We start from the raw sequence: 13,307 nt of genomic DNA, 5'->3' as shown, positions 1-13,307 counted from the left end.
GCACTGCAGCCTTGACAAAATTTTCGCTTGAGTTTCACAAATGGAATAAAAAATGTCAACTTTTTCGCTGGTCCTCCGGTGTCCGCATGCCCTTGGGCTTATTATGTCCGTATCCGTGTGTCCTTTGCCCTGCCTTTCGCCTTCTGCCTCGCTGCCTCGCTGCCCCATGCAAATTGCCACGCAAATACGGCGGCGACATGCCTGCCACCGTCCAATTTCTGTCTCTGGAGTTTAACCTCTTGGCAGTTGGAATATTTTTGGCCGTTCCCATGTGTCGCCAATGTGGCTTTTATGGTTATAGTCGCGAATGCCGCAGCACAACCCCTCGGGACCCCTTGGCACCCCCCTGCAATACCCTCTCTAGCATCCAATTCGTTGTCATTGTTGCCTTTGATTTGAGCGCCCTGCTTGGAGCTGGGGTTGGGGTTGGGGTTGGGGTTGGGTTTTTCCTTTCTTTTGTGGCCCAAGCAAATCGTATCCTCCTGTGAAAAGGAAGATATTTTCTTCCCCGGCAGCAGGGAAATATTTTTATATTTGCTGGAGGAAATGAACTTGCGATTTCTAAGGCTAAAAAGTAACAAAAGCGGACAGAATAGACTCCTCCTAGGGGCATCGCTTTTCTGCAGTGGGGCATATTCGCTGTACAAATGTCCCATAAGCGAAGGGCTCGAGTGGCCTCTAACCCCAGTTTGTATTCATCTAATTTCGATTGCCATCACGTGCTTTCCATGTTTCCACTTAAATGTTTCCCATAAATTTGCGTTAAAATTATTTCTGACCTGAGGAAAAATCGCTAGGAAAACGCTTCTTTGTCGTTTGTGCAACAACGAGGCCATTCTTAAGTGTGATATAGTATCAAGGGGCAGACACGCATAGATGACAACACTTTATAAAACTTTCCAGAGCGACAGTGTGTGTGAGTGTGTGGGGTGGGGAGGGAGAGGAGTGAGTGTTTCGAGTGTTTTCTCTGAGTGCATTCACAGTTCACTTTAATTGAAATTGCGAGCCGAGCAAAGGCATTGGCCCGGAAGGGAGAGGGAGACGGGAGAGGGAAAGGGGAGACGGAGAGGGGAGATGGAGATGCCAGCAGTGTGGACTTTGGCAAATGGCGGGGATGACAACGATGTGCCAGGCGCATTTATTATAATCTGTTGCATTAATATTTGCCGACAATTTGTCGTCTGGTATGTCACCCGCCATCCCCTGCTCTTTCACACTCCCTCCTGCTCTCTGTCGCTGTCGCTGTCTCTATCTTCATCTCTGGCTCTTGCGTGGTGCCCATAAAAATTAAATTAAAAATGCCAGAGAAGAGCTCTCTGGGCCAACCAGCAGCAACAGCAACAGCAATTGTTGCAATTCGCAAAGTTCCTTGTTTTGTATTTTGTATTATTTTTTTCTTTCTTTTTTGTGGAATGACAGCAGCGACGGCAAGGAAAATCTAGCTTCTAGGGAAACCGAAGCATTAGATACCCTTGCAGATCCTGCGGTACTGTCGCCATCATCTTATCTCTATATGTTCCATAATCTTGGCCATAACATTCCATTGGAATACTTTCACAGAAAGATTCGTCCTTCGATCGATTCATTTGACAACTAAATGGTCTAGTGGTTCGATTTTCAACGCTCGTGTTCATGCAGAGTGCATCAAAGGGAGATTTGTACACATTAATTCGGTGGGGATTGAAGTGGCCGCCACAATGCCCCGGCTACAGCCTGCCCCCTGCCGCAGGGCTAGCGAAAATCCAGACCAAACGCCCGAACTTCCACTGACATTCAAGCCAGAGCTGCCCTTTAAAGTTCATGGGCTTTCAATTTTCGAGTATTTCGAGCCTAAAATGGTCCAGGCCACTAATTGCATTTGCCATGGTCCCTCCGGCTTCGGTCCGGCTCTGCCCCAGGCACGTGGTGCAGGGGCATGCTGTGCTTTGGCTGGCATGTATTTTGTGGGTTTTTAGGGGACCATCGCCATCGCCACCGCCACCGCCATCCTCCCCTGCACCTGTCATTAGGGCATCAGACAGGCAATGGTTCCCAAAAAAGCTGCCATGCAAACAGAGGAAAACCCATAATAAACCAATCACCTGCTGCTAATGTCCCCAGAGAGGAATAGGGAGAGAGGAGTGGGGTTTTTGTGGCTTTCATCGGAGCCGCTCTAACATCAAATCGGTATGCAGGCAACGACCCAGGCCCAAGGATGGGAAATGCAATCACACAGATGATGGAATAATGGTCACTCACTGCTGAGAGCGATATGAGAAAACTGCAGGAATTACAGGCAGAACGAGGACACACACAGGAGTTCGAGTTCTGGCAATAGATTCAATCAATCCAATGGATGAGAACCATTTAAAGGACGAATTGTGTGCATTGCATGTACTTGCAGAAGGCTTTTGCCCAAATTTAATTGAAACGATGCGAATAATTAGCATAGCGACTGATGGCAAACCCATAATTAAATTCAAATATTCATCAATCAATGGCAAGAGACTCGTTTTTCTACTTGGAAATCGAATCAATTGCCCAAACCATGTTGCTATTTTTTGTTTGTCTATAATTTATTCCGAAATGATTCGAATTTCACTCCCAAACACAAACAACAACACATTTTCCATGGGCTTTTCGCTAATGCGGAAGCCCCAGACTTGCGAATGCGATGAGCCTCCAAATAGTGTTTTTCCCAATTTAATATTCCACTCAGCCTCTCCCCCGCGCCACCTCTGTGTCCCCACCTCGGCCCCTGGTAGTGTTTTGAAATTATTCCAATGTTTATGCAGTTGCTGCCACCCCGTGGTACGTGGCAGTACGTGCCCACAATTAAACATTAAACATCAGCCAGAAAGAACAACCAGAATGTCAGCCAACTGTCGGCCAAGTTGAAGTACGTGACTTTGGGGCATTGCATCATTAGAGCCCCCGGGAGCGTGGCACTCCTGCCGGAGGGTGGGGCTGGGGGTGGGGGTGGGGGCGTCAGAGGTTAAACAATAAAAAACTAATTTAAATTTGCTTAGAGCATAAATAAGAAGGTGTTGGACAACTTTTTTGGAGGGGGGTTCAGAGAGCCAACAACTTTCCCAAAACAAACAGAAATCATCATCAAATGTTGACACAGCAGCACAGTGGCAGCAACGGCAGCCGGTGGCAGGCGGCAGGGGGCAGGGGGAAGGGGGCTTCTTTTGGGCCAGAAGCATCGCATAAAAGCCATGGCCCAGTGCCAGAGAAGCCACACAACGAACTCACCAACAGCATGTCTCTCAAGTGGATCACACTGTGTGCCCTGGTGGCACTGCTCAGCATCGGCACGGGCAGCTGGGCCAAGCCAGCGGCCAGACAGAGGCAGAGGACCATTCAGGCGAGGCCCAGCAAGGAGCAGGCTCCCCTGAATGCTCTGTACTATGCCAACGATGCGATCGAGGATGAGGATGATGATCAGCATGATCAAGATGCTGATGATATCCGCGAGCACGAAGAGGATCCCAACGAGGAGCAGGAGGACCAGGCGCTGGACAATCCCAATGAGCCAGACCAGGACCAAGAGCAGGAGCAGGAGGAGTTGGTGGAGGAGGCGGCAAATGAGCTCCAAGGCCCCGATGAAGATGCCATCGATGAGGAGGATGCCAACGAAGTGGTAGAGCAGGTCCTAGAGCTGGTGCGCCCCGAGGCACGCGCCCGTCGGCGTGGCAGCCGTCGCGGAGGACGCAAGAACCGCAAACGCGCTGGCAATCGCCGTTGCGGCAGACGCGGAGGACGCGGAGGACGTGGTGGACGCGGACGGGGCCGACGGGGACAGCGCAGACCGAACGTCTCCAGGCGACAGGGCAACAAACGGCGAACGGGCAACAACAAGCGCCAGGGACAAAGGAAACAGTCCAACAAAGACAAAACCCAGGCCGACAAAAAAGAGTCCACCAACAACAACAACAACAAGCAGACTAGCGGATCCACCAGCAGGCGGCTAATAGCGATCTAAATTAGAAAACAAAACTCCTTCCCTCATAAAAAATATACCAACAAACACTTCCAACAGACTAGTCTTCATTCAATGCGATGGGTTTTCGAATCGTGCGTATCCGCACTTCCCAGCTTTTATAGTCCGTAGAATCGTTGTGGATTAAATACGATCCGAAATATTTGATATTCACGGGATAGTGCAGGGGTATCGTCGTCTGCCTCAGTTCCGCGGGACAATCCGATCTTAGGACACAGATCCTGAGATCACCGTCGATAATGTAACCCTCCTTGCACACACAGGGTCCACCGCACTCGTTCGTGCAGGTTTCACTCAGAAACTCACAGGTTTCCGGACAGGGGCTGGGACATAAGGCCAATGTTCCATTCACCGTGCAGTCTACCTCCGGTTGTTCAGGACTGGCAGATCCCACGATTCCGAGCAGGTGGTACACCAGGCAAATATATTTCCAATGCAACTTGTGCATATTCTCAGTCGATATTGAACTTTTCTTCGATTGGGGCGAGGGAAAATATTTAACAAGTTCCTGAAATTGGCTGTGCCTGACAGCATTGCAAATTAAATTAGTTCTGTGGGAATTTATGCAATACTTCCATTCGTCACGTGTGTCCCTTCGCTTATGGGAAATTTGTAAAGCGAATCAACGACTAGGGAATCAAATGGAATCAACGCTGCTGCATCTTCTAGTTGTTTTATTCCTTGTTTATGCTTATTTGTTGGTTGGCTTTTTGGCCCTTCACCGTGTATGCACATCTATCAGGCGGCTGATCTTCAAATATTTCAGTTTATATCCACTGGAATCCGCTTTATTGCAGCATACTTTTCGGGGCGAATGTTTTAGCGCCAGAGAAAGTTTTTATCGCATCCACATAACCTACATATTTCCGTGTATGAGGGAGAGAAATTCATGTGGCAGGTAGCACAACCACAAGTCATAAATTTCGCCTGCGATTCTCCTTTTGTTATAGCTTTTTTTTATGTCCTGGTCCTGGTGTGCGAGTGTATCTGTGTGCATGCTTGCATGACCCCATAAATTATGAAATGCTGCAATTTCGCTTAGCGGCTTTTGCACTGTTCGAAATTAGTTTTACGCCTCTTTTTATTCCGATTTAGTTTCTAGTTTTTAGTGCTTGTTCCACATGAGATTTATGAAAATAATGCCTGGCCAAGTACAGTCCTGAGCAGGGAACTGCACTTGCTCCTGTCGTGCCACCAGACTGTGACTCCGACATCGACGCTGACACGCCTTCTGCTGCCATTCACTGGTGCACTCAATTTCAGTTTGTTTTCGTTTAAGCTCATCTTTTGCAATGGCTGCCGCTGCCGCTGCCGCTGCCGCCTTGGCCATTGAGTTCGTTTACCTGACATCCTCGCTCGTGCACCCTCCGTTTGTGTCGGGGATGTTCCGGAAAATGCGAAATTCCATAAATAATTAACGAAATACGCTTTCTCTCTACAGCCCCAGCCCCCAGCTGCTCCTCCTGCTTCTTGTCTCTTGGAGGTAAAAAATACTGAAATTGAAGAGAAATCCCGGCTGAGAACATCTCGGACTCTGCTCTGCTCTGCACTGCTGTACACTGCTCTGCACTGCTCTACACTGCTCTGCACTGCTTTGCTCTGTTTACTCTGTCTACCTGTAGCCAATTTCGAGCTGCTCTTATCTGTCTGGTCTGCTGTTGGCATTTGGTCAGCCCTGTCTGTGGGGGCGGGGGAGCCGCGCGGGAAGACTGGTGGTGCTCGGGTAGGGAAAATTGCCAAGGTGGGTGGATGGGTGGCCAGCTGTACAGCCAGGACTTCCACTGTTCGCTGCTGCTATCCGGATGTCTGCCAGCCGCCTGCCTGCCTGCCACTGACATTTGCCAAATCAAATAGAAATTTTAATTGACTCTCGTTGGAGTGTCCTCTGCCTCTCGCTACCGGGACGTGCCGTCGCTTTATTTCCCGTTTGCTCAAGGTCTGGTCTTTGCGTTCGAGTTCAGGTTCAGTTTCTGGCCCGTTCAGGGTTTTCTTAAATCTAATTTGATGGCTCTCTTGTCGCATGGAATGTGTTGTTTTTCTGTTTTGTTTTTTTTTTTTAGAGCAGATAACATTGCACGAGCTTCACCTTGCAAAAACTTGAAAAATGTTTGCTTGAACTTCGCTCTCTCTTTATCCCTCTCCCGAGTTGCCTTCCTCGCTCACTCTGTGCACCCACACAAACTCAAATGAGATCGCTTTCTGGAAGTGATGGCTCACCTTCAATTCACCTTGGACTAAGCTTTTCTTAGCTTCTGCTTAGGCTCTAAACTTCCTACGCTTCGCCTCTCCCTCTCTTAAGCTGCTTGCTCTCTTCGTTGGTGCTTATCAGCCTTTGCTTCGGGTCTAGGCTGCCTCTGCTTCGGGTCTAGGCTGCCTCTGCTTCGGATCTACGCTGCCTCTGCCTCGGCTCTACTCTAACTCTGCTTCGGGCTCTTCGGGTGCTTAAGCTCTTGCTTTTTCTCTGCTTCCGATCAAGTCCGTCGCTGCCCCGCCTCTGGGGTAGGTACTGCCTCTGCTCTGGCCTCTGTCGCTGCTTTGCATATTTATGCCTCTGGCTCTGCCCTCGCCTGTGTTTCTGCTTGTTTTCCATCAAAAATATAGCGCGAGAGAGAAGAGCTTAGGGGGCAGGGGGCAGGGGGCAGTAGAGCAGCGAAATCGGGTTAAGCGCCTTTTGGGCTCGAAGCTAAATTTGCATTTGTCGACGCCGCCGATGCCGCCGGGGCTGCGATTTATGTCGGCGCACGCGGAAAATTTGCCCGCAACAGCAGCAGCAGCAGCAGCAGCAGCAGCAGCAGCAGCAGCAGCAGCAGCGGCGAGAGCATCAGCTTCATGGAATACTCCTCTCTTCACTTTACCTCTCTTCTCATCTCATCCGGCGCTTCCTCCGATGGAGTCCTTGTTGTTAGTCAACAACTTTGCAGGATTTTCTTTTCGTTTTTTTTTTCCTTTTTTGTTGTTGTTGTTGTTTGTTTTTGGGTCAAAATATGCGTGTATGTGTGTGTGTGCATAACTTGGTGTGCAACACTGTTTTTCACTTAATTAGCGCTCTGAATGACGCGCTGACAGTTGCCAGGAGTGTACGTGCCACAGCCGTGGGGCATGCAACAACAAGCAACAATGGCCTGTCATCATAGCTACTGCTATTGTGTTTGTTGCTGCTGCCGTTGCCATGACAGTCGTGGCATGCGCCCAGAGACGCCACAGATTGCAGCCAAAGTTTGAGGTTGAACTGGCACCCACAGTTCAGGATTGTGGGGCAGCTGCAATATGTAGGTTATTCGACTGATGAAGGGTCCGTCCGTATGCATATACCTACATACTACTTGATGGAAGGACATTATACCCACACCCCCACCCTAAGGTGATATTAAGGATTCATTCGCCCATGGACACTCGCTATGAAATCGAAGAGCTTTCATCGATTTCCTCCAAGACGGGGACAAAGTCTGCCTGCCGTTAAGTGTTGCAAAACATGGAAAGGCGTTCAGAATAATTGTCAGACAAGCCACACAATTTGGCAACAATTTTAACGATTGAGAATAATGCCTCCGTGGCACTTTCCACATCAAATTGAGTCCAGGAATGTCGTAAACATTTTCACACATCCCCCACTCCCGCTCCCACTCTCTCCTCGGCTTTCACTCCTTGGCTTCTACCATTTATGTACGGGTAAATATATATACTTTAGCCCGGTTTTAATGATTCTCTGCGGAACATTCGCACTCCATTCTGTAGAGCAGAGATATTATTCACGAAATCGCAAGACATTTTTTATGGTGGAATTTTAATGAGCGCAACATTTGTACCCACCCCCTCCCCCTTGGGGCTTGTTGCCCCGCTTCTTTGAGAATCGATGCGATGAAAAAGCGTTTTACAAAGGATGTGTCGTTTTCCCCTTTTAGCCAGTCCTGAATAAATTTCCTGCTGAAAATTCATTTTATAATAGCGTTTTTCCGTCGCCGACACGCGAATCAAAATGAAACCCAAACTGAGGAAAAGGCATAAAAAAGGTGACAAAGCCAGCACAGATTTCCGCTCAGCGATGGTCAACAAACAACATTCCATGGCCGCCAGCAAGGGGGCGGAAAGCCAGAGTTGCATCCGGTGGGGCAGCATCTGGATGTACACACAAATATGGCCGGCGTTGGCTTCCGGTGGCACGACGACTTCCTTGCACTGAGGTCTCAATTTTCATCATCATTCATTTCACTCTCTCTCTTTCCCTTTGTGTGCTGTCCTTCTGCTGGTCTCTCTCTCTCTCTCGGTCTCTCTGTCTCTCTCTGTTGATTCCCCTTTCTGTATTATTTAATGCACTGATGTGCGCATAATGAGCGTGATTGACATAAATGTACTTTAAATGCACCAGGGAATCGCAGCAGCCTGAGTGGCAAATGTCGAGCAGACAATGTAGGGCTGCCCCAAGGCCCTGCCCCCGCGTGCGGCATGTCCTCCCTGTGGCACAGGCTCTTGTCCGGCATCAACCGTTGTTTGTCCGTTTTGAACACTGGACTTTGCTCTGCCTTGCTGCTGCTGCTGCTGCTTTTGCCGGGCACTTTCGGGCTTGTCCACTCCGCTTTTTGCCGGGCCGTATGTTCCCTCGGGCACTTTAATCGAGTTTATTGCATGCTTCACACAAAGAAGGGGCGGCGGAAGGCGTGGCTGCAACTACTAAAAGCCAAATCAAGCCAGAACAAAACAAGAACAAAAACAAGAACAAAAACAAAGGCATAAAGTAACAAAAAAACAAACAATGTTAAAACGGAAACACATACAAGTTTCAGGAGTACATGCCCCGCCGCAAAGGGTATTTTCATCATTAAATGTTGCATGCAACACACAGATCCCACATACTTTACACGATATTGGGCAAATTTTAAATTTATTTCCATGCTGCATTTATAAGTATTATTCAATTTGCATAGAAATATTTCAGCAGATTTATGTGGAAGGCTAATCCCTCTGCCCTCTGCCCTTCTCTCCTTCCATGAACCAGAAAATTGAGATATTCCCCTCCCTTCCTGGGCCCTCCACCGGGCGGACGGAGCCATAAAAAGTTGCAGCATCATCAACGCCTCTCGAGGGGCGGGAGGGGTGGCCAAAAGTTTCCCTTTTTGCAGTCGAGAGAAAACTTTGTAGCAAATATTTAAAAGAGCTCTTCTACAGCCCTCCAGCCCCCTCCCACTCTCTCGCTGTCTGTTTTTCTTCTGTGCAAAAAAGGCCAAGAAAAAAGCGTCTTTAATGAGCCGCGACGGGTAGCAGAGGGGAAAACGCGGGGGAGTAGCGGGTGAAGAGGGGGGAAACCCAATGCTCGAAAACTGATTTTATGAAAGAGCTGCTGCGCTCTTTTCCTATTTAATTTTAATAATCCTAATCAAGGAGTTGCCAACGCGGCAGCAGTGGAAATAATACGACTATTTCCGCGGCACTCCACGATTCCTGGGCTGGAAGGATGCTTCAGCGAAAATGCAGGGGGCGGGGGCAAAGTGCAATAAAACCAAAAGTTTTCTAAGGTCAACTGAATGTTCAACTGCTCTTTTGAATGGCTTTTTATCTGGGGTAAACCGTGGCATGGAGCTCCAATACCAAATTGAAATTGAAGTGAAATTCTTGAAAAATATTCAAGGGTGAAAGTGCCTCCCTTGTGGAGGGTCCTCTGCTGCTGCTCTGCTTTTTAAGCATTCGAGCCACCCTCAATGCTCCGCATCATGCACATGACATGCATGTTGTTTGCAGTTCCTAAGTGTACCTTTACAGATTTAGGTTCCAGTATTTACTATTTAGTGGATCCTTCCATTCCAACCATAAAACAGATAGATCAATATACATTTTTCATTTCGCATAAAGTATGCAAAGCAAAACTAGCGCCAAACTCTAGACAAATGGAACTGTGTTCATCCTGCACATCCTGCACATCCTGCCCATTTTCAAGCCATCCAAAAAAGTTTCGCCTTCCTTTGGGGAGTGGGACGCCTGAAGTTTGGAGCTTCACTTGGAGTTTTGGCTAAAAGCACTTGATGTTGGCCTTCTCTCGGCAGCCCTTCATCATCATCGTCTCGTCTGGTCTGGTCTGGTCTGCTCTGGTCTCGTCTCGTCTCCCCTCCTCGCCCCTCGACGGGGTGAAATCTGCTTCATAAATGTTTATAAATACAATTTTCTAGTTGTGGCCCGAAAGTTGTTTTATTGCTGCATTTTCCCTGGCTATCTGGCTGGCAGCAGCAAACTATGATTTATATATGTGCATATATAAATAATCATCAATCTTCCTTAGCTGTTGTTGTTGCTGTTGTTGTTGTTGTTGTTGTTGTTGCTGCCACAGGTTACTGCCAGGCGAATGACTCTCAATCTGGATCCAAGCAGCCAAGGCTTTTAAATGATTTTCTTTGTAATTCTGGCCATGGTCATTGATTTCCCTAAAAATCCCAGTCGAAGGAGGGAGTGGCGGGACAAGGATGTGTTGCGGCATGTTGTCGTCGTGTCAGTGATTGTCATGTTCTCCGTGTCGTACAAGAGGAGGCAGCAGCACACATCAATCGATAGTTCAACACACTCCAATTGCAGGGTAGCAAGCACTGAAAAGGGCTCGCCCAATCGCCCAGCGAGGATGTCGAAAGACCCAAAGGGAACAATCCTCAAGGGGTATCACATGGCACATCCAATGCCAATCAATTCGTTCACACATTCATTCTCACTCTCTCTCTCTCTCTCTCTCTCTATCTCTTTCATAACTGATTCGAAAACCATTCTCAAATCGAATGAAATTCAGTACAGGAGAAAGTAATTGAATTGTTCTATTTTGTTTTGTTTTGCTTTGTTTTGTGGTTATTTTCATTATGTTGTTGACACGTACACATACGCAATGCATAACCACTTTAAATTACGTATACGACATGCAGTACACAGCACAGATTGATTTGTTTCTCTTTCGTTAACAAATAAATACCTTATTGGTTGCACATTTATCCCCTAGATCTCTTTCTGCTTTAGGGGGACAGAGAGAGAGAGAGAGAGAGAGAGTTCTAAAACGTATTCCAATGACTTTTAAATTGGCTGACCAAGTTTTTCCTAGTTTTTACCCCATTAAAAAAGCTTGAAATTATTCGAAAAGCGCGTGGGTATGGGGGGGTGGGGGCGTAAGGGGCACGCATATTTTAAGTGGCAAAGTTTTCTCGATTCGCACGGTGAAAAACTATCCAGTAAAAGAGAGGAAATTGTTGCCGCTACTAGCCGTATTTGCCATTTGGCCATTTCTGCAGGCAATCAAAAAACTACAGCCAGCAGGGGGAGGGGCGAGGGTCGAGGGTCGAGGGTCGAGGGACGAGGGGGGACGAGTGCAAGTCAAGTAAATAAAAAATTATTGCAAAACTTTGCCATGCAATAAACGAAGGCAAAAATGGAAAAAAAGAAGAAAGCAGAGACCTTCTTGAAGAAAGTACGAATTCGGCCAGACATCATCCTGGGGTGGCGAAGCATGAAGAACGCTGTTGCCACGACAGGCGGTGGCAGGTTGCATAAACAGGAACATCGTCATTCCGCTCTGCGGCATGTCTCCGCACAATGTTGCCCGGACCAGACTCCTTTCAGCTCTGTTCCTTTGTGTAATCAACGCAGGTGGCACCGAGTGGGGGGGGGGGGCGAACAGTGGCATTGCAACAGATTTTAGGCGCAGCTACAAGGCCCCATTGCTGGCTCCTTACAGTGGCTCCACCAAGTCGAAGATTATTTAATCGATGCCAGCTTAAGGGACTAATTATCGATATCGAATGAAACAATCGTCGATTTGTGCGCAAATTTGGCTTCAAAGGAAAGGAAACCTTTTAAGATAGGCTTTGGGAAATACCTTAAGAACGATCCCTTTTATTGGCCACACCTGGCCTTGGAGCACACGCGTGTCCCTGCATTCTATTGGGATGCAATTCCGAAACCCCATAGAAATGTGTTAAATATTTGTTAGGGATTGCAATAAACTTTCGAGGAGTGCTCTCCATTTGCCCCCCTTCCGCCCACCTCCCATCGAACTTTTCAATTAAGTTTCTCCGTTTTCTCAGTGAAGTTTTCCCCCACGCATCCCACTGTCCAGTTTCCAGTGTCCACTGTCCAGTGTCCTGTGTCCATCTCCGGGCAGTTATTAGAGGAGCCGTCTTGCAGCTATCAAATTGCCATAAAAGCGGATGTTAAACGGAGTTGCCTGCCGTAAACTGCCCTTACTATACGGCCATCCACTGCTTGGTCCTTGTCGGAGACTGGCCGTCGAAATTAGCCCTTGGTAGGGACACGGATACCCAAGCCAGAGCCTTGCCTGATTAGAGAGTGGGCCATGGCCGATGGCTGGAATGGAAGGGAATTTTCCGTCACAGTTCGGTCGCGGCTACTCCCCCCCACCCCCTCCCCCTTCCGCCTTGTCCATGGGACTATCTTTTTTTTCATTAGCTAAGTGGTAGAGTGCCTCTGCCCTCCACTCCAGGAAACAATATAATTTTCATTTGTCTTCCTTGTCTGTAATTATTTTCAATATAAAAGAGGGAGGTGGGGAGGAGGGGAGGTGGGGAGGTGGGGTGGTGGGGTGTACTCGTATCCCTCATCTTTCTGTGGGCATTAAGGGAGCGTTGATCTGTTCCATCTGGTTCCACACTCGAGTGGCATAAATCACACAGAAAACACTACAGAATGGGATAATTGGATGAGAATTGAGATATTCAATTCAAATTGCATCTGCAGCGGTCCCTCTCCTCCCCTCACTTGCTCTCTTTTCAAGTGCCTCTCAAACTGAGAAAGGGGGGCACACACCCCATTCCCATTCCCATTCCCCATTCCCAATACAGAAGACCACATCAATGATGTTAATTCCTTTCAGGAGAGCACTTCTTTTCTTCAATTTGTTTGGATTACGAGCACAGCCACATAATACTCTATTAGTATTTATTATCATTTATCATCGCATAAAACATGTTACGAGCCCCAACAAATTGTCAAACAAAAAGCAAAGGGCGCAAGGGAAAATTTGAAAATAATGGAAAAACGTGACCCAAAGGAAGACACTCCGCCGCCAACTCTTTTCAGGCCAGGGCGAGTCCTTAAACAGGAAAGATACAGAGATACACAGAGAAGATGTGCGGGTTCGAGGTGGAGATGGGGGTCGGGGTCGGGGTCGTGGTTAGAGTGTTGACTGAGGGACATCTGTCAGATACACAGCCCGAAGCGATTCTGCGGTTAACTTCGGGGGTAAGCCACAAAGTTTTTGTTCTCCCAGCGAGGCTGCACTTGACAAGTCTCTTCTCCGCAGTCGCTGCTCATTAAAAAACAAACAACAGCAGCAAAAAAAAAA

General features: G+C 47.9%; 3 protein-coding genes across 4 annotated transcripts in view; 1 reads left to right on the top strand and 2 right to left on the bottom strand.

The window, feature by feature from the left end:
- LRP1 (LDL receptor protein 1) overlaps positions 1 to 13,307 on the bottom strand; it is a 52,585-nt gene that overhangs the window by 16,817 nt on the left and 22,461 nt on the right. The gene's annotated exons all lie outside the window — the stretch shown is intronic.
- LOC6898132 (protein nemuri) lies at positions 3,188 to 4,023 on the top strand. The gene has a single exon (XM_002138175.3). The coding sequence runs from the start codon at positions 3,245 to 3,247 to the stop codon at positions 3,965 to 3,967; it is 723 nt and encodes a 240-aa protein (XP_002138211.3). The 5' UTR covers positions 3,188 to 3,244; the 3' UTR covers positions 3,968 to 4,023.
- LOC6898131 (accessory gland protein Acp62F-like) lies at positions 4,016 to 4,469 on the bottom strand. The gene has a single exon (XM_002138174.3). The coding sequence runs from the start codon at positions 4,431 to 4,433 to the stop codon at positions 4,026 to 4,028; it is 408 nt and encodes a 135-aa protein (XP_002138210.2). The 5' UTR covers positions 4,434 to 4,469; the 3' UTR covers positions 4,016 to 4,025.

Source organism: Drosophila pseudoobscura, chromosome 3 (assembly GCF_009870125.1).
Source record: "Drosophila pseudoobscura strain MV-25-SWS-2005 chromosome 3, UCI_Dpse_MV25, whole genome shotgun sequence".
Taxonomy (NCBI): Eukaryota; Metazoa; Arthropoda; class Insecta; order Diptera; family Drosophilidae; genus Drosophila; species Drosophila pseudoobscura.
Note: the sequence above shows the minus strand (reverse complement) of the source record. Positions and strands in the feature narration are given on the sequence as shown.